This window comes from Garra rufa, chromosome 24, assembly GCF_049309525.1.
Source record: "Garra rufa chromosome 24, GarRuf1.0, whole genome shotgun sequence".
Taxonomy (NCBI): domain Eukaryota; kingdom Metazoa; phylum Chordata; class Actinopteri; order Cypriniformes; family Cyprinidae; genus Garra; species Garra rufa.
Window position 1 is genome coordinate 11,488,166 of NC_133384.1, and position 19,774 is coordinate 11,507,939.

General features: G+C 38.0%; 1 protein-coding gene across 3 annotated transcripts in view; it reads left to right on the forward strand.

Annotated features, from left to right (window-relative positions):
• The window catches only part of LOC141300083 (dnaJ homolog subfamily C member 13), a 56,969-nt gene that overhangs the window by 16,002 nt on the left and 21,193 nt on the right, over nucleotides 1-19,774 (forward strand). For 2 of the 3 annotated variants that reach the window (XM_073830390.1, XM_073830388.1), the window contains exons 6-34: nucleotides 1,392-1,592; nucleotides 1,668-1,874; nucleotides 1,960-2,055; nucleotides 3,065-3,156; nucleotides 3,247-3,413; nucleotides 4,471-4,550; nucleotides 4,631-4,800; nucleotides 6,188-6,287; nucleotides 6,371-6,478; nucleotides 6,561-6,716; nucleotides 8,028-8,084; nucleotides 8,164-8,285; nucleotides 8,798-8,873; nucleotides 8,961-9,056; nucleotides 10,028-10,168; nucleotides 11,905-11,922; nucleotides 12,263-12,345; nucleotides 12,423-12,576; nucleotides 14,246-14,349; nucleotides 14,431-14,590; nucleotides 14,689-14,751; nucleotides 15,764-15,865; nucleotides 16,362-16,466; nucleotides 16,541-16,743; nucleotides 17,887-17,971; nucleotides 18,057-18,211; nucleotides 18,314-18,359; nucleotides 18,464-18,618; nucleotides 19,485-19,686. In XM_073830390.1, coding sequence (XP_073686491.1) covers nucleotides 1,392-1,592; nucleotides 1,668-1,874; nucleotides 1,960-2,055; nucleotides 3,065-3,156; nucleotides 3,247-3,413; nucleotides 4,471-4,550; nucleotides 4,631-4,800; nucleotides 6,188-6,287; nucleotides 6,371-6,478; nucleotides 6,561-6,716; nucleotides 8,028-8,084; nucleotides 8,164-8,285; nucleotides 8,798-8,873; nucleotides 8,961-9,056; nucleotides 10,028-10,168; nucleotides 11,905-11,922; nucleotides 12,263-12,345; nucleotides 12,423-12,576; nucleotides 14,246-14,349; nucleotides 14,431-14,590; nucleotides 14,689-14,751; nucleotides 15,764-15,865; nucleotides 16,362-16,466; nucleotides 16,541-16,743; nucleotides 17,887-17,971; nucleotides 18,057-18,211; nucleotides 18,314-18,359; nucleotides 18,464-18,618; nucleotides 19,485-19,686 — 3,504 coding nt within the window. The remainder of the gene's footprint in view (nucleotides 1-1,391; nucleotides 1,593-1,667; nucleotides 1,875-1,959; nucleotides 2,056-3,064; nucleotides 3,157-3,246; nucleotides 3,414-4,470; nucleotides 4,551-4,630; nucleotides 4,801-6,187; nucleotides 6,288-6,370; nucleotides 6,479-6,560; nucleotides 6,717-8,027; nucleotides 8,085-8,163; nucleotides 8,286-8,797; nucleotides 8,874-8,960; nucleotides 9,057-10,027; nucleotides 10,169-11,904; nucleotides 11,923-12,262; nucleotides 12,346-12,422; nucleotides 12,577-14,245; nucleotides 14,350-14,430; nucleotides 14,591-14,688; nucleotides 14,752-15,763; nucleotides 15,866-16,361; nucleotides 16,467-16,540; nucleotides 16,744-17,886; nucleotides 17,972-18,056; nucleotides 18,212-18,313; nucleotides 18,360-18,463; nucleotides 18,619-19,484; nucleotides 19,687-19,774) is intronic. The other variant, XM_073830389.1, reaches the window with a different exon arrangement.

Sequence of the window (19,774 nt, forward strand, 5' to 3'; positions counted from 1 at the left end):
ATGTGATATAAACAAGAAGTTTACGCCCAGAATAAAAATATACTGATAATGTACTCACCCCCTTGTCATCCAAGATGTCTTTCTTTATTCACTCGTAAAGAAATTATTTTTTGAGTAAAGCATTTCAGGATTTCTCTCCATATAGTGGACTTCTCTGGTGCCCCTGAGTTTGAACTTCCAAAATGCAGCTTAAAGGGATAGTTCAAAGATTTTTAACTCAAAGCGGTGCAGTCTGTCAGCCATATAATAGAGGTGGATGGGCACCAGACCTTTAAAAGTAAACAAAAACACACACAGACAAATCCAAATGACACCCTGCGACTCTTGACGATACATTGATGTCCTAAGACACGAAACGATCGGTTTTTGAGACAAACTGAACAATATTTATATCATTTTTTACCTTTGATACACAGCCACATCCATCTGTCCTGAGCATGAGTTCATCATCCGGTTCATTACATGTGAACACGCTCTGGTGTAGAATACGCAAACACCGGAAGCGATCTGTCGCATGAACACAACACTCATTGTTTACACAGAGCACAGAGATTGTGGGTATAGCGGCTATTCAAAATGGTAATTACTTGCACTTATCCTGATTGTTCAAACCCATTTACATCTAAAAGATTACGTTTGCTTGAGCAAACTCATCCGGGACTTTTCACCAATTTTCCTTTACGGCGTTTGCGTATACTACACCAGAGCGTGTTCACATGTAACGAACCGGATGATGAACTCATGCTCAGGACAGATGGACGTGGCTGTGTATCAAAGGTAAAAAATTATATAAATACTGTTCAGTTTCTCACAAAAACGGATCGTTTCATGTTTTAGGACATCAATGTATCGTCCACTATATGGAGAACAATCCTGAAATATTTTCTTCAAAAAAAAAAACGACTAAAAGAAAGAAAGACATGAACATCTTGGATGACAAGGGGGTGCCTACATTATCTGTACATTTCTGTTCTGGGAGTGAACTTGTCTTTTAACGTTGTATTACAATCTAGACACAATCCATGGTTTTGAATGAATGATTCAGTGCCTCACTCATTAAGACCCATCTACTGCTGCTTTTGATTTCATATTTACAGGGCCATTTCTTGAAAAATAATTTCATATTTCAATATTTTAAAAATTATACCTATTTATTATCATTATTTATGTGATGAATTCTTTGTAAATCTACTTTTTTATAATGCCCGTTCAATGTTTTTCATGTCTAACACAATAATGACTTATGACAGTAAATATATTAAACAGCCCTAATCCAGACCTTTAGTGGCCATATTCTTCAGTGTCTGAGGCTCGTGTTGAGTTGAGTGTTTAAGGTGAATGCCTGTGTGTGTGATCATGTGTGTTTCCATGTCTCTGCTCGTGTTTGTCAGCGCTATAACTGCTTTAAACATCACTGGAGCGACACACGGAGGGGCGTGTGTTTGGAGGTGACGCCGGGGGGCATAGATCAGATCGATCCTCAGACCAACCGTGTGATCTGCTCGTATGACTACCGCTGCGTCGAGGGCTTCGTGGAGTTGTCTGATTACCAGGGCGGATTCGGCATCCTCTACGGAGGCTTCGGCAGACTGGTGCGTGATCAGTCCTGATTGGTCCAGGAGTAACCTCTTATTCACTCATAACTCACGCTTTCTCTCTCACTGTAGCATCTGTTTGCGTCTGAGCATCGTGATGAGATCATCCGCAGCGCGATCGAACACGCCGGGAACTTCATCGGCATCACGTTACGCATGCGCAAGGAGACTCTGACGTTCGAGGGCTTCCTCGGGGAGCGTCTGGGGAAGTACGGTTCTGACGAATGCATCACTTCGCTCACCGAGTTCATCGTGCAGAAGATCACGCCGCGTCATGTGGTGAGATGCACGGCTCAGGAGATATGATGTGCTTTCATGTGTGTGGGACTGATTTGATGGATGTTCCTGGTTGTGTTTGTCTCAGGAGCCTGTGAAGAGGATTCTGGCCCTCACTGAGACCTGTCTGGTGGAGAGAGACCCTGCCTCTTACAACATCGTCACCATCAAGCCCTTTGGAGAGGTCTGTCTGAGTACAGCTGAAATACAACACTAGAGAAACACATGGTCTGATGAAACTTCATTTTAAGTACATTTAAAATCTACATTTTTTTTGGAAGTCAGTGATTTAAGGAAACCCATTTGCACTATCACATTAAATTTTTCTGTAAAAATATCAATATAAACTCATAATAGCAAGATGTAAACTCAAATAATGATATATAAACTCAGAATTATGAGATATGAACACGAATTATGAGATTAAAACTCAATTGCGAGATATAAACTAGCAATTCTGAGAAGAAAGGTCTGAATTGAATGGAAGGCCATTTCTGCCACTGAATAAAAAAAAAAGATTGTAACTTTTTATCTCATTTATCTCAACATTTTATCTCATTTATCTCGATTCTGAATTGTGAAATATAAACTACGATATGAGCTTGCAATTCTGATAAATAAAGTCAGTATTGCATGATATGAACTCTCAATTGCAAGGAAAAAAGTCTGAATTGTGAGATTATGTCCTGCAATTCTGAGAAAAAAAGTAAAAAAATTGTGAAATAGAATTGAGATAGAAAGTTGTAATTACCTTTTTTTTAATTCGGGCTTCCATAGAAAGTAGGAATTGTGAGATAAAAAGATAATGACATAAAATATATATTTTTTTTATTGTTTTATTTTATGGTAGAAACAGACTTCCATAGTGAGTGGTGATTTGCAATGTGTTTAACTTCAGTAATCTGATATATTTCAGAGCCAAATAGAATATTCATTGAGAAAAATCATTGGGCAAAAGTTATAGAATTAGTTTTGGATTGTGAAAAAATGGGTGTTAGAGGCCAGAATGGAGGCAGACTGTATATGATGGCATTTTTTATTTTATTTTCAATAGCATGAATTGATAATGACAATTTGGTGTATATTTTAGCCACATATTAAAATCACATGAGGATTGCATTAGAAATAAGATTTTACATAAGTATAATATTTCTGTGTAATCAGAATGTGCCGTTTGTGTTTGTGTTGTGCAGGTGTTTGCTCTGGTCTGTGATTCAGACAATCCTCAGGTGTTCACCGTCGAGTTCATCCGCGGTCAGATACGGAAGTACTGCTCCACAGAGAGGTACCTCATCACAGACGGCTCCTGTCCCGTTCCTGATCATCATATGAGGGTCTAATGGTTCCCGTCTGGTGTGTTCGTGTGTGTCTGTAGGGAGTCTCTGCTGGCGAGTCTGCTGGACAGCGTGAGGGCGTCGGGGAACAGGGATGTTTGTGTGAAGATGGCTCCCACTCGCAGGGGCCAGCGCTGGGGTCTCCTCAGTATGCCAGTGGATGAGGAGGTGGAGAGCCTGCACCTCAGGTTCCTCGCTGCTCCTCCCAGTACGTTCATCAGCAGCTCATCACACTTCTCATATCAAATGTTTTATAGGGAGCCAATGCAGTGCTGACAGAACCGGGCTAATATGGTCATACTTTCTGGTTCTAGTCAGAACTCTAGCTGCTGCATTTTGGACCAGCTGGAGTTTGTTTATTAAGCGTGCAGAACAACCACCCAATAAAGCATTACAATAATCTACCCTTGAGGTCATGAACGCATGAATTAATGTTTCGGCATTTGACATTGATAGCATAGGTCGTAATTTCGATATACTTTTAAGATGGAAAAATGCGGTTTTGCAAATGCTAGAAATGTGGCTTTCAAAGGAGAGATTGCTATCGAATAGGACGCCTAGGTTCCTAACTGATGATGACGAATTTACAGAGCAGCCATCTAGTATTAGACTGTGTTTTAGGTCATTACTTGTGGAGGTTTTAGGTCCAATAATTAATACCTCTGTTTTTTCAGAATTTAACAGTAAGAAGTTACTCGCCATCCAGTTTTTAATATCAGCTATGCATTCTGTTAGTTTTTCAAATTGGTATGTTTCGTTGGGCCGTGGAGAAATCTAGAGCTGAGTATCATCAGCGTAACAATGAAAGCTAACACCATGTTTCCTGATGATATCTCCCAAGGGTAACATGTAAAGCGTAAACAGTAATGGCCCTAGTACTGAGCCTTGAGGTACTCCATACTGCACTTGTGATTGATATGATACCTCTTCATTTATTGCCACAAACTGATGGAGCTCAGATAAGATTTGAACCATGCCAATGTACTTCCACTAATGCCAACATCATTTTCAAGTCTATTTAAAAGAATGTTGTGGTCAATAGTGTCAGATCTTTAATGCTGTGAAGCAGGAAATTAGATTTGTAGTTCTCATAAATGTCCTGTTCTCAGCTCCGCTGCTCAGTATAATGTTTTTCAGATAAAACCCACTGCTGAGAGAGCAGCACAGTGAACTTAAAGGATCCGTTCAATAAATGATTCCAATCAGTGTTTTTGATTTAGTTTGTGAAACTCGAGTAACTTGGTTCTGTTTGTTCTTTCTTGTAGATGGTAATTTTGCGGATGCAGTGTTCAGATTTAACGCCAACATCTCTTACAGTGGAGTATTACACGCCGTCACTCAAGACGTGAGTGTCTGTTTATTTCTGTCTGCTGTGGGATCAGGGTTTTCATGTTAATTCACATTATCTGTTCTTTCTTTTTCTAGGGTCTTTTCTCAGAGAACAAAGAGAAACTGATCAGCAATGCCATCCTGGCTCTCTTATCTCAAGATGCGGAGCTGCCGGGACCCAACCCTGAGCTGGAGGCCCAGTTTCAGGCCCTCAGACGTCTGGTGGCGTCCAAAGCCGGATTCCAGGCCTTCACACAGCTGCCAAAGTACCAGACTCCATCCTAACACACACCTCATATATTCAACCTTTATATCACACTTAAACATACCTGAGATTAATGTAGAGTTGAGCTGAGAGTGTGAGACTCTTTGGACACTTCCTTTATTATTATTCACTCCAGTTCACACTCCTGCTGTTTGAGGTTTTGTCTGAGTTTAATAAAACCGCTTTGTTGTTCTAAGGTCTGGTCCCATGGGTGGACTCGAACCTGCAATGTAAATATTAGTCCATATATCTCAGTGTACCCCCTTTTCTTTCTCATTTCTGTCCATCTGTGTCTCCATTGGCTTTCCTGTCTCAAACCATTTTAAGGAAACCTTCTTTTGGTTTGATATTTTACATTTCCTTTTTTGTTTAAGGGGGGACACTGCAGGCAAAAATGCAGTTTTTCATGCACCTGTCAAGTTTGAGATTTTGGGCTTTTTGGTTTTCAATAAAATGTTTTTTTTTTTCAGACTAGTGGGAAGAAAACACCCAAAAGACACTAAGTGTTTCTTTTATAGCACTTTATCTATTTGTGTCAATAGATTTCAATTACAATACAGATTTTTAAAGGCCGTTTTCTGAAAATGAGTTTTTTCTCCTACACTGAGCCATAAATCTCCACTTCAGCAGCACTTACACACACCACACTGAGCAGTTTTATTCCTGTCTATATCCTGAAGGTTTTTACAGAGGGATTTGTTCATATATAATTTGCTTGATTTTATACATTTTACTCCCCCAAAAATGGTACAAATACATGATTTTCTGTCTGTTCAAAGATTTTTTTTCTGAATTATGGAATAACAAAATGAGAAAAATCCTCTCTGTAAAAACATTTTACTCTAATATGTCAACATTAAACAAGAGTTTTGAAACAGAGTTCATACAGTGTTAAGATTTTTGTACTAGAAATGTTTTTAAATTATCGCATATTTCAGTAAATAATGGATCATTTGCATATTTAAACCTAACATTTTAGAAACCTTGTAATACAACATTTTTTTGCAATTATCAGTGTAATCAATCAACTGAGTAAGACAGGTGACAACTATTAGTTTTTTTCCTCTATTCACCTGCAGTGTCTCACCTTAAGCGCATTACATCTGCTCTCTCTGTTATCTTTCTGTCATCTCTCATTATTTCTGGGTCACTGAGATGTATGAATTGACTAGTTGTGCTCCTGTCCACTATTTATACATCTAGGATTCATTTGGTATTTGTGTTAAACATGCAAATATTGAATGAGTTATCAGAAATTGCATTTTTTGACAGTGATTTTTTTTATTATGATTATTAATTTATATTTATTTATTTATTTATTCTTCTATAACATGTTTATATTACAAAGAACACATATTTGTACAATACCAGTTGTGTTGGTGTTGCAGGTTTAGAGAGAAGTTGGGAGTTAAAACTGTTAAAGCGCTGAAGAGAAACCACAACGGTGTGACGCATGCAGCCATAGACATGCTCTGTGCTCTGATGTGTGTAAGTGAAGCAGGATAACCCTCTCTAGATCATCACCAGATGCACATAATCATCATTAACGTATGGCCTGTGTGTTTCTGCAGCCGATGCACGACGATTACGACCTGCGGCAGGAGCAGCTCAACAAAGCCTCTCTGCTGTCCTCAAAGAAGTTCCTGGAGAACCTGCTGGAGAAGTTCATCATTAATGTGGTGCGTCCCGTGAGTAGATGAGCCTGATGAAGAGAAGGAGCCCAGAATCAATCGCTCAGTCTGTCTGTCTGTGTTTCACCAGGAGCACGGCACTGGAGCGTTAGTGATCAGCTCACTGCTGGACTTCCTGACCTTTGCCCTCTGCGCTCCGTACAGCGAGACCACTGAGGGTCAGCAGTTCGACATGCTGCTGGAGATGGTGGCCTCCAACGGACGGACGCTCTTCAAGCTCTTCCAGGTCAGGGCTCAGATATTGCTCAAATCTCTTCTGCTCATCACGACTGCATTTATTTGATCAGAAACACAGCAAAAATAAATAAATTCTATGCGAATACACTACTGTTCAAACGTTTGGGATCAGTAAGATTTTTTTGGTTTTTCATTTGTTTAAAAATCCGGAAAAAAACTGTAATAATGTGAAATATTATTTCAATGTAAAATAATGATAAATGTGATTTAAAGCTGTTTTTTCAGCATCATTACTGCAGTCTTCAGTGTCACATGATCCTTCAGAAATCATTCTAATATACTGATTTATTATCAATGTTGGAAACAGTTGTGCTGCTTAAAATTTAGTTGGAACCTGTGATACTTTTTTCAGGAATCTTTGATAAATACAAAGTTTAAAAGAACAGCATTTATTTAAAATAGAAATGTTTTGTAACAATATAAACTACCATTTAAAATTTTGCACTCAGTAAATGTTTTATTCTTTTTCTGAAAGAAATTCCTATTTTTATTTAGCAAGGATGTGTTTAATTGATTAAAAGTGATAGAAAATAAAACAAAGTTTCTAATAAATGAGTTAATGCTGTTCTTTTTAACTTGTTATTCATCATAGAATCCTAAAAATCACTGTGTCCAAAAAATATTAAGCAGCACTGCTGTTTCCATCATTGATAATAAAAATAATAAATCAGTTTATTAGAATGATTTCTGAAGGATCATGTGACACTGAAGACTGGAGTAATGATGCTGAAAATGCAGCTTTGATCACAGGAGTAAATTACATTTGTAAATATATTAAAACAGAAAACCTCACAAATACAGAAAAAAACAGTAATATTGTGAAATATTATTACAGTTTAAAATTAAAAACTGTAATAATATTTCACAATATTGCTGTTTTTTTTCTGTATTTTTGATCAAGTAAATGCAGTCTTATTGAGCATAAAATAGTTCTTTAAAAAACATTGAAAATCATACTGATCCCAAACTTTTCAACAGCGTTGTATATAACTTTCAGCATCATTACTGCAGTCTTCAGAGTCACATGATCCTTCAGAAATCATTCTAATATCCTGATTTACTGCTGAAGAAGCGTTTCTAATGATTAATGTTAAAACCGTTGTGCTCTCCAGTATTTTTGTGGAAACCGTGTATTTTTCAGGATTCACTGATCAATAGAAACTTCAACAGGGCAGCATTTATTTGAAATAGCAATCTTTTGTAACGGTATAAATGCATGTTCTGTCACTTCTGATGAGTTTAATGCGTGGCTGGTTTGGTTTGTTAGTGAGAATGATGGTGTATGGTCTTTCTCTCGCAGCATCCGTCGATGGCGATCGTCAAAGGCGCTGGTCTGATCATGAAGGCCATCATTGAGGTGAGTCTGGCGTTTGTTCCTCCGTTGTGTTCGATGTGTTTGTCTGGGTGTGTGTGAACGAGCGTGTGTCGTCTGTCAGGAAGGAGATAAGGAGATCGCCACTAAGATGCAGGAGCTGGCTCTGAGTGAAGGAGCTCTACCCAGACACCTCCACACCTCCATGTTCACCATCAGCGCCGACCAGCGGATGCTCACCAACAGGTCAGTTCTGTTCAGAGCAATGCACCGCTGAGCCTGGCTTCTCAAGGTTTTGGTTCCTTGCCGCTGTCATTGGGGACACTTAATCATCGACTTTTGCACAGATACTGTTTGAACTGAACTCAGCTGAATGATGAAAACTGAGTGTTTACTGTCTGCCCTCTAAAGGCAAAGTGCAGTAACTACACATTTGGTCAAAATTGAGTTAAAGCTTAAAATGGACTTGGTGACAACTGTTTTGTCTCGTGGCAAAGTCTCCTGGTTCAGTTTTGTCCCGTTTCAGAGAAGTGAGAGTGTTTGACTAGCTGTCAAAAGACTTTAAAGGCATTTTTCTCAGTTTCAGTGTTCAGGTAGTTACTGCACTTTGCCTTTGGAGGGCAGTATTGTTTACCTCTTGCAGGATTGACACACTATTTTCCTGTTTGATACTCTAAAGCTGCTTTGACCCAATCTGTGTTGTAAAGAGCAGGACATACATAAAGGTGACTGGCTGATCAGTGTTTTATCATGTGCAGGCAGTTGAGTCGTCATCTGGTGGGTTTGTGGACTGCAGAAAACCCCACTGCCTTAAACCTGCTCAAGAGGATCCTGGTGAGCTGACACACACTCAACAGATGTTCACTTACGCTATTCTTCTAGAATAAACACTGACATCTTCACTCATGGTCTGTGTTTTAGCCCACGGGTCTGCTGGCGTATCTGGACAGCTCTGATGCTGTGCCTGAGAAAGACGTAGACAGGATGCACATACGCGACAACGTCAAGATCGCCACGGTACAGATTATCTTGTTCTCAGATATCCTCCTTTAGGGCTGTAGGATGAATAAACACTGAACTAACAGATCTCACCATACTTCACCAATCTATTCATTACAGTAGGAATGTTTTACATGGTGTTTAAATATACACATGAGACATTATATACAGTTGAGGTCAAAAGTTTAGTGATAGTTGTTCATGAGTTCTTCAGAAAAATCCTTCAGCTCGCACAAATTCTTTGGTTTTCCAGCATTTTTGTGTATTTGAACCCTTTCCAGCAATGACTGTATGATTTTGAGATCCATCTTTTCACACTGAGGACAACTGAGGGACTCATATGCAACTATTACAGAAGGTTCAAACACTCACTGATGCTCCAGAAGGAAAGAACATGCATTAAGAGCCGGGGGTGAAAACTTTTGAAACTTGAAGATCTGGGTAAATTTAATTTATTTTGTCTTCTGGGAAACACGTAGGTATCTACTATAGCTTCCGAAGGGCATTACTAAATGGAAAAAGTGTGATATTTAGGGCAAGTAAGAAAAATGTGCACATCTCCATTCTGTTCAAAAGTTTTCACCCCCGGCTCTTAATGCATGGTGTTTCCTTCTGGAGCATCAGTGAGTGTTTGAACCTTCTGTAATAGTTGCATATGAGTCCCTCAGTTGTCCTCAGTGTGAAAAGATGGATCTCAAAATCATACAGTCATTGTTGGAAAGGGTTCAAATACACAAAAATGCTGGAAAACCAAGGAATGTTTGCGAGCTGAAGGATTTTTCTGAAGAACAGCAGTCAGTTTAACTGTTCAGGACAAACAAGAGATTCATGAACAACTATCACTAAACAAAAAAACACAGCTGTGGATCATTCAGAGAACAACACAGTATTAAGAATCAAGGGGATGTAAACTTTTGAACAAAATTTTATGGCCCATAAAATAACCCCAAATCTCGAAATTGACCCGTAAATTATATATTTATTTGCAGGACCAGTTTGGCAGGAATAAAGTTCCGGAGTGGCAGCGTATCGCGGGTAAAGCTGCTAAAGAGGTGGAGAAGTTTGCCAAAGAGAAGGCGGATATCGTGCTGATGCACTGGAGAGACAAGATGGGCATCGCTCAGAAGGAGGTGAGCGTCTGTGTCTCTACCGCTGCTCATGATTTCAGCGGGTCTCTCAATGCTGGGCATGTTAACACTGCAAGAGCTGGGCTGTTTAACAGTTCTGAATCTGCTGGTTTTCATTTTTTCGCTCTGGTTGCGGATGCCGTTCAGGCGGCTGATCTTTTTGGTTTGTGTCATGCATTTTGAACACAGGCTCCCTTGGGTTTCTCTGATTTTCTGTCTCTGGTTGTCTTTACTAATAAACACTCAAACATGGCTTGCTCGATATCTAATTCTTTAAAATCTAGCCAACTAAACATTTGCAGACCATCACTGTGTCTGTATCTGATAGATCTGCTCGAGATTTCAGTGAATAGAGGCGCACTGATCCAAAAACAACAACAAATCTAGCTGATGCTAAACTGATCAATTATTTGTGTCATAAATCTATGCTAATTAGTCTTTCTATACCCATATATTAATTGATATACAGTGCCTTGCGAAATTATTCATACCCCTTCATTTTTTCACATTTTGTTATGTTGCTGCCTTATGTTAAACTACTTTAAATTACTTTCCCCACATCAATCTACACTCCCTACTCCATAATGGCAAAGCAAAAAATAGGTTTTTAACATTTGTGCAAATTTATTAGAAAATAAAAAACTGAAAAGATCCCGTTGCATAAGTATTCATACCCTTTTCTGGGACACTGGAAATGTATCTCAGGAGCATTCATATTGCTTCTAGATGTTCCTACACTTGGAGTGGAGTTAAACTGTGGCAAATTCATTTGAATGAGTCTGATTTAGAAAGACACACACCTCTCAGAAAAGGTCTAACAGCTGAAAATGCAGATCAGAGCAAAAACCAAGATAACTGCCTGTAGAGCTCAGAGACAGACTTGCGTTAAAGCGATGATCTAGAGAAGAGTTCAGAAACAAATCTGCTGCATTGAAGGTTGACAGAAGCATTCTCCATAATGGAAGACGACTGGAACAACTAGGACTCTAGAAAATGTCCAAGCTGACAGAGATGGAGAGGTGAAAAGGTGAGGCAAAGAATGGCAGATAATTGCCAAATGCAGATGTGCAAAGATGCTCACATCAGACCCAAAAACACTTGAGGCTGTAAAGCTGCTTCAACTATGGACTGAGTTAAGGGTATGAATACTTATGCAATCTACTTATTTTGATTTTTAATACATTTGTAACATTTGTGTTGTTTGTAATACATTTGCAAATCTGGTTTTTGCTTTGTCATTATTATGGTGTAGGGAGTGTAAACTGATGTGGGGAAAAACTCATTTAAAGCAGTTTAACATAATGCTGCAACAAAACAAAATGTGAAAAAATGACGGGGTATGAATACTTTTGCAAGGCACTGTAATGATTGATTTTAGTTAATTATCTTATCTTGAATGCACCGTCTTCATATATCGATCCAATCCGATCTTCATCTTAAATCAAAATGAGTTTAGTGGTGAGTTATTGATATGAAGCATGAGCTGCAGATGAAGGCACAGCTTTGGTATCACGAGCACGTTTCACACAATCATCATCTTCATCAGCGTTTCTCTGCTCTTGAGCCTCCAATCACGCACATTCACGTCCCTGCCACCAAAAGCCAGCTTCATTGAGATTCTGACAGAAACAGCTGGTGTTCAGCAGACTTGTGATTGGTTGACCTCAGGACCAATAACCTCTCTTATCTCTGCCCCTCCCATCGGCTCTTATTGTGGGTTCTGCTGTCAATCAATGCAGCAGGACAGGAATAACCTGGTGAGTACTTTTATCCAATCAGAGACCCTCTCTCTCTGTTAGTCCCTCCCTTTCTCATGTCAGTCACTTGGTTTCCTGTAACACATGTGTGTTTGTGTTTCTGTTGTTATTGTGGTGTTTTAGATCAGTTGGCATCCGTGTCTCATTTCAGTTTTGTAGAGCAGGATCCTAACTTCATATCATACGTTGATAATTTCACAGCTCTGGTGTCGTCTACATTATCATCCTTACGTCCCATTATAGTTACTGTATAATTGTCTCATAAACCGTTATTATATTCATAACGCTCTGTGCAGACTGTCCGAATGGCGCTTCATTCATTCTGTGCTCCTGATTGTAGAGCGCAAACCAAAAGCCGGTGATCCTGAGGAAGAGACGGCAGCGGATCAAGATCGAGTCCAACTGGGAGCTGTTTTACTACAAGTACATGAGTCTGTTTCTCTCAGAGTGAGTGCTGTGGCTGTGGTTATTGTAGTGTGTGACTCAGTGTTTGTGTGCAGGTTTCAGCTGGATCACGCTCGCCCTAACCTCATCTGGAACCTGAAGACCCGAGAGGAGCTGCGGGACGCTCTGGAGTCAGAGATGCGCTCGTTCGGAGTGGACCGGGAGCTGGGCAGCGTTAACGTCATCTCCTGGAACCACCAGGAGTTCGAGGTCTGCGTTTGCACATCAATACGATACTTCATATTTTCTTCATTTGCAAGAGTTGAACCTTCAAGCTTTTCATTCTGGCAGGAAACGTCATGCGCATCAGGTTTTAAAGAGACAGCGCTGCTTTTAAAGTGAAACCTGCTGAAGTCTGTCGTTGATGGAAAACAAAGAACAAAAGAAAAAGAGAAATCATTACTCGACTGCTCTAGTCGCTGAATAACTTTAGTAGCTTGAACAAAAATTCATCTGTATAGTTTATAGTTCATGTGAAGATTTTAAAATCACTTTTTTACAAGCATTTTTATTTATTTCAGAGCCTATTATACTGTAATTTTAAATAGCTATAATTCATATGTAAAACTGAGTTAATAGAGACACCAGTAGCAGTATTGGCCATTAAACACATATTTAAAATATACTGTATTTATTTAGTTTCTTCATTAACTTGGAGGTTCAATGTGAAATTATGACAATATAAATATGCGATTAATCATGATTAATTACAGAAAAATAAATCATGACCAGGTAAAAAAGAAAATCAGGCCGGTAAAATATTTTTCGGTCAATTTTAATCACATTTCAAGTTAGTTTTAGGCCCTGACTGTAATCATTTGTTCACAAAAATGTTGGATATTTTGGGAATGTAAATACAAAGCTCTATCAGCAAACACTGTGTTCCTGAGCCACTAAAAACACCAGATAAATAAAGAAAGTAAATCTGTGGCAGGCCAGAACAACATAATACAAATATTTCAGGATCAGTATGAATTGCATATAAATCACAGCTAGAACAGATCATTCAAAAACACATACGCTGCCGCTCAAAAGTTTGAGATCTGCAAGACTTGCAATGTTTTTTAAAGAAGTCTCTTCTGCTCATCAAGGCTGCATTTATTTGATCCAAAATACAGAACAAAAACTGTAATATTGCAAAATGTTGTTACAATATAAAATTGTGGTTTTATTTTACTTTAAAATAGAATGTATTCCTGTAATGCAAAGCTGAATTTTGTCACATGATCCTTCAGAAATCATTCTAATATGCTGATGTATTATTAGAATTATCAACGTTGGAAACAGTTATTTTTTTGGAACCTGTGATTCTTTTTTTCAGGATTCTTAAAAAGAACAGCATTTATTCAAAATATAAATCTTTTCTAACAATGTAAATCTATGCTATCACTTTTTATTAATTTAACACATCATTGGTGAATAAAAACATTAAATTCTTTAAAAAAAAAAAAGGAAAAAAATTACTGACCCCAAACTTTTGGACAGTAGGGGATATTGTTAGAAAACCTTTCTATTTTAAATAAATGCTGTTCTTTTTCATTCATTTTTATTGTTCTTATTGATCAAAAAAATGTTAAGCGGCACAACTGTTTCCAACATTGATAATAAATCAGAATATTAGAATGATTTCTGAAGGATCATGTGACACTGAAGACTGGAAATTCAGCTTTGCATCACAGGAATAAATTACATTTTTAAAATATATTCACATAGAAAAAGGTTTAAATAATATTTCACAATATTAGAGTAATAAAGTATAATTTTTTGATACTTGATCATTTTGATATTGTCTTTTAAAAGCCTTTATTGTCTTTATTAATCTTGTGAGCATCAGTGTAGGTCTGAACAGTAAATGAAAGCCTGTTGTTTTGTGTTGCAGGTGAAGTACGAGTGTCTTTCTGATGAGATTAAGATCGGGGATTATTACCTGCGTTTGCTGCTGGAGGAAGATGAGAACGAAGAGTCTGGCGCCATCAAGAGATCGTAGGTTTCTGAGCACAGACACTGAACGCCGTTCATCTCGCGTCCATTATTCTGATCATCCTGATCCGTGTTGTTCTCCAGGTATGAGTTCTTCAATGAGCTCTACCATCGCTTCCTGCTGACTCCTAAAGTGGCCATGAAGTGTTTGTGTCTGCAAGCTCTCACCATCGTCTACGGGAAGTGCTGCGAGGAGATCGGGCCGTTTACTGACACCAAGTACATCGTGGGCATGTTGGACCGGGTCAGTGTTCAGATCAGGAGTGTTTGATTGATAACTGATATCTCATAATCATGTCACTGCTGTGATCTCATGCTTTTATTGCTCCTGCATATCTCCAGTGTACAGACAAGCTGGAGAGAGACAGACTCATCCTCTTCATCAACAAACTCATCCTCAACAAGGTCAGTCACACGTCAGGCTTTAATAGCATCAGATCATCGCAAAACTGCTGATAAACTCCACAAACACTGCAGCTCTAAAGTTTCTTCTGCTCATGAAGGCTGTGTTCATTTGATCAAAAGACAGAAAAAAGGTAATATTGTGAAATATTATTATGGTGTAAATCAATGTTTCTATATTAATATACATTAAAATTTAATTTATATCTGTAATTAAAGCTGAACTTTCAGCATCATTACTCCAGTCTTCAGTGTCACATGATCCTTCAGAAATCATTCTAATATACTGATTTATTATCAATGTTGGAAACAGTTGTGCTGCTTAATATTTTATGGAACCTGTGATACTTATTTTCAGGATTGTTTGATCAATAAAAGGTTAAAAAGAACAGCATTTATTTAAAATAGAAATGTTTTCTAATAATATACACTACTGTTTTTTCTTTGTTTTGAAAGAAATGAATACTTTTATTCACCAAGGAAGGATGAGTTCAATTAATAAAAAGTATATTATAAATCATAAATATATGTACATTGTTAGAAAATATTTATATTTTGAATAAATGCAGTTCTTTCTAACTTGTTATTCATCAACGAGTTCTAAAAAAGAGAAGCACAGGTTCCAAAAAATATTTGTCAGCACAACTGTTTCCTACATTGATGATTCTAATAATAAATCAGTATATTAGAATGATTTCTGCAGGATCATGTGACACTGAAGACTGCAGTAACAGCGGATGAAAATTCAGCTTTGCGTCACAGAAATAAATTATATTTTAAAGTATATTAAAATAAAAATGATTTTATATCGTAATAACATTTTGCAATATTACTGTTTTTGTTCTGTATTTTTGATCAAATAAATGCAGCTTTGATGAGCAGAAGAAACTTCTTCAAAAAATCATTACTTTTTTAGTAAATTAGTCTTTACTGATCCCAAACTTTTGAGTGGTTAATGTGTGTCTTGGAAATGGTTTATCAGGCATTCATTATTTTGCTATTTCTGTTCAAACAGAAAAATGTGAAGGATATCATGGACTCTAATGGAGTGCGTATATTAGTGGATCTGCTCACCCTCGCTCACCTTCACACCAACAGAGCCACTGTCCCACTGCAGGTGTGTTTCTAAATATAGTTTTATTCATCATGGATGCATTCAATTGATCAAAAGTGACAGTAAAGACATTTATAATGTTAAAAAAAGAGTTCTATTTCAAATAAATGGCATACTTTTAAACTTTCTGTTCATCTGTTAATCCTGAAAAATAAAACGTATGACGGTTTTCACAAAAATATACTGTTTTCAACATTGATAATAATCAGAAATGTTTGTCGAGCAGCCAATCAGTTTATTAGAATGATTTCTGGAGGATCATGTGACACTGAAGACTGATGATGCTGAAAATACAGCTGCGCATCACAGAAATTAATTACATTCTAACAGATATTCACATAGAAAACAGCTACTTTAAATTGTTAAAATATTTCATAATTTTACTGTATTTTTGATCAAATAATTGTAGCCTTTACATTGCTTTTTTTTAAACGGTGGTATGTTTATGATGCATTTAGTTGTTGGAGTCTGTGTTGATTGGTTTGTGTGTTGTTTTCAGAGTAATGTGTTAGAGGCAGCGCCGGACATGAAGAGAGAGAGCGAGAAGGAGTGGTACTTCGGTAACGCAGATAAAGAGAGGAGAGGACCTTTCAGCTATGAGGAGGTAGAGTATCTGTAGACCGGAGCTGGAGCATGTGGAGGTGATCCAGGCTTAAACCTCTTCCTCTGTGTGATCAGATGCAGGAGTTCTGGAGCGCCGGGACTCTGACGGCCAAGACGCGCTGCTGGGCTCAGGGCATGGACGGATGGAGACCGCTGCAGGCCATCCCACAGCTGAAGTGGTGTCTGCTGGCTGGAGGACAGGCCGTGATGAATGAGACGGATCTGGCCACGCTCATCCTCAACATGCTCATCACCATGTGCTCATACTTCCCCAGCCGGTACAGACGTCTCTCACTCAGTGCTTGAAGAAATTAACAACCATTTCTGCCGCAGAATGAAAAATAAAAAAGCTAATTGCAACATTTTAACTAGGGATGCACCGAATGTTCAGCAACTGAAATTATTAGTCCGAAAATAGCAAAGCATGTAGAATAAGCAAAAAGGCAGAATAAATGATAAGTAAAGAATAAATGGCGTGCACTAATGATCAAACATGTGGTCAGTGTGGAAGCATTTAAAACTGTCTGAGAAAGACACAACAATCATTCCAAGCAGCGACAGCGAGAGACTGTTTAGAAGCGCATCGCATGTCTTCATGAGGAGAGAAAGGTTACTGTATGATGACTGAAATCATCCATTAGTCAATCAACTCCAGAACGTTCTGTTGTCTAATACACCAGACACCAATTGTGTTTATTCTGACAGCAGCTCCTTAGCCAGGGTTCAAAGACCAAAGATGACAATCATTCACAAATCTGCTGCTGCCAGCAAAAACTAGGACTGAGCTCTTCTTGTGGGTTTACCACTAAATAAAAGTCAACATTCAGAAATGTTAGTATTGGCATTTTACTGTTGTTCTGACAAATAAATAAAAAGTAAGACAAAATAATGCTAACAATCATTCCAACAGCTCTATTAATTCATTTATTGTAGCGTTCTCCTTTGCTCAGCAAGGCTGCATTTATTTGTAATTGATTTTTTTTCTTTGAAAAGCAAGACAAAACTGTAAAAAGCAAATATTGGTTATTTAATTGATGCAATGGTGAAAAATTGGCAAAATACATGGGGGAAAATCACAAAAAACCATGTTCGGTAATCTGCCTGTGGCCCAGTGTTTAATTTTGTCCAAAAATTTTAATTTCGGTGCTTCCCTGATTTCAACTCCTAATTCTGACTTTTCTTCTCAGCTTGCAATTCTGAATTTATGATCAGGAGCACACGAATAACAGTCAAATGTACAAGATTTAAACTCAAGTTGTGAAATTAAAAGTCAAAATTGTGAGATTATAAAGTTAGCACGGCAGAAACGGGGTTCTATATGAATGAGTTGGTTAAAAATAATTGCGAAAGTATCTGAATAAAAGGTTTTTGAATCATTTGCTGATTTCCGAAGGCATTCAGACATGTGTTTGTGTGTTTAGGGACCAAGATAATGCCATTATCAGGCCTTTACCGAAGGTGAAGAGGCTCATAAGTGACAGCACCTGCCTGCCGCACATCGTCCAGGTACAGACGACTGACTCTCTGTCTTCCTCTAAAGCCGTGTTTCTGAAGCCTGCTGTCTGAGTTTTCATTGTCCTGTCATTCACAGCTGCTCTTAACCTTTGACCCCATCCTGGTGGAGAAAGTTGCCAACCTGCTGTACCTGGTGATGCAGGACAACCCCAACCTGCAGCGGCTCTACCTCACCGGAGTCTTCTTCTTCATCATGATGTACACCGGCTCCAATGTGCTGCCTGTCGCTCGGTACCGCGCCACAGCTTTATATCATTTGGAAATACAATTTAAATCCTCATAATGGGCTTCATTTTCAACTCTTCATATCCATTCATACTTATTTCTCTCTAGGTTCTTGAAATACACTCACCTGAAACAGGCCTTTAAATCAGAGGAGGTAACGCTTCACAGCAGTCAGATCTGACCTCTCTCATCTCACACACTGCATTTATACATGACTAATAAAAGTCAATCTGATCTGTGTTGTGTAATGACCCGCAGGCTAAAGGTATGGACATCGTTCAGAGGAGTGTGTTGGGTTCGATGCTGCCGGAGGCCATGGTGTGTTACCTGGAGAATTACGAGGCTGAGCGATTCTCGGAGATATTTTTGGGAGAGTTTGACACACCTGAAGCCATCTGGAGCAGTGAGATGAGGTCAACATCCTGTTACTCTCCCTAGACTTCCTCTTCTGTGGATCTAGGATTTTTTGGTTTTGTACCACTTTAATTTGTTTTTATGAATGTTGAACACTAAACGTTTAACACACTTTAAAATAAGGTTTAAATGATTTAAAAATGAAGTTTAAATTATTTAAATAAAAACTAATTAATACATTATTGAAAATTTTGATTTTTTTTTTTTATTAATGATGTATATTTTTTAACATTTTATTTTTCTTGTCTCCTAAAATTGTTATTTTGGTATTGTCTTGACACTAGAGTTTTAGTTAATATTTTTTATTCATGTTAATTTTAGTCAAAGTATTAGTATTTTTTTTTTTTTTGTTATTAGTTGTCTACGTAGTTTATAATAATTTGTATTTCTGTTTTTGGTATTTGAGTACATTTAGACAAAAAAAAAATGAAAATGAGATGAAAAAACACTTGACCCTCTAACACTTTTAACACTATTTTAACAACTAATTTTCTTTTAAAAAGAAAACAAGAGCCTCTAACATTAGCATTCCCTGTTCTTTTTCCTTTCTATCTACTTGTTTTCTTTTTAATTTATTAAAATCCCTTTCTATGTGTTCTGTGTTATACTAACCTAGACTTGTCACATCGCTTACATTATTGCTTTTTTGTTGGTTTTATTTGTTTCTGTTGTCCTCATTTAGATAAAAGCAGCTGCCAAAGTGCTAAATTTTATTTTATTTGTTAACTTTTTTTGTAATTCCTATAACAAACAGTTTTTCATGGTTTTAGTTTTAGTTAACTATGATAACCCTGAGGTAAATGTGACAGAAGAGCTCCTTCATCCTCTGCTGGTTGTTGATGGAGTGTGTTGTGTGTGTGGACAGACGTATGATGATCGAGAAGATCGCGGCTCATCTGGCAGACTTCAGTCCTCGTCTGCAGAGCAACACTCGCGCTCTCTATCAGTACTGTCCTATTCCTGTGGTCAGCTTCCCTCAACTGGACAATGAGCTCTTCTGCAACATCTATTACCTGCGACACCTGTGTGACTCCAACCGCTTCCCGGACTGGCCCATACGAGACCCGGTACACAACACACACTCACTGCCTAATGGATCACCTTCATCCCTCTGTTTAATACAATATCCTGTTTGTGATTGTTCTGCCCTCTGCA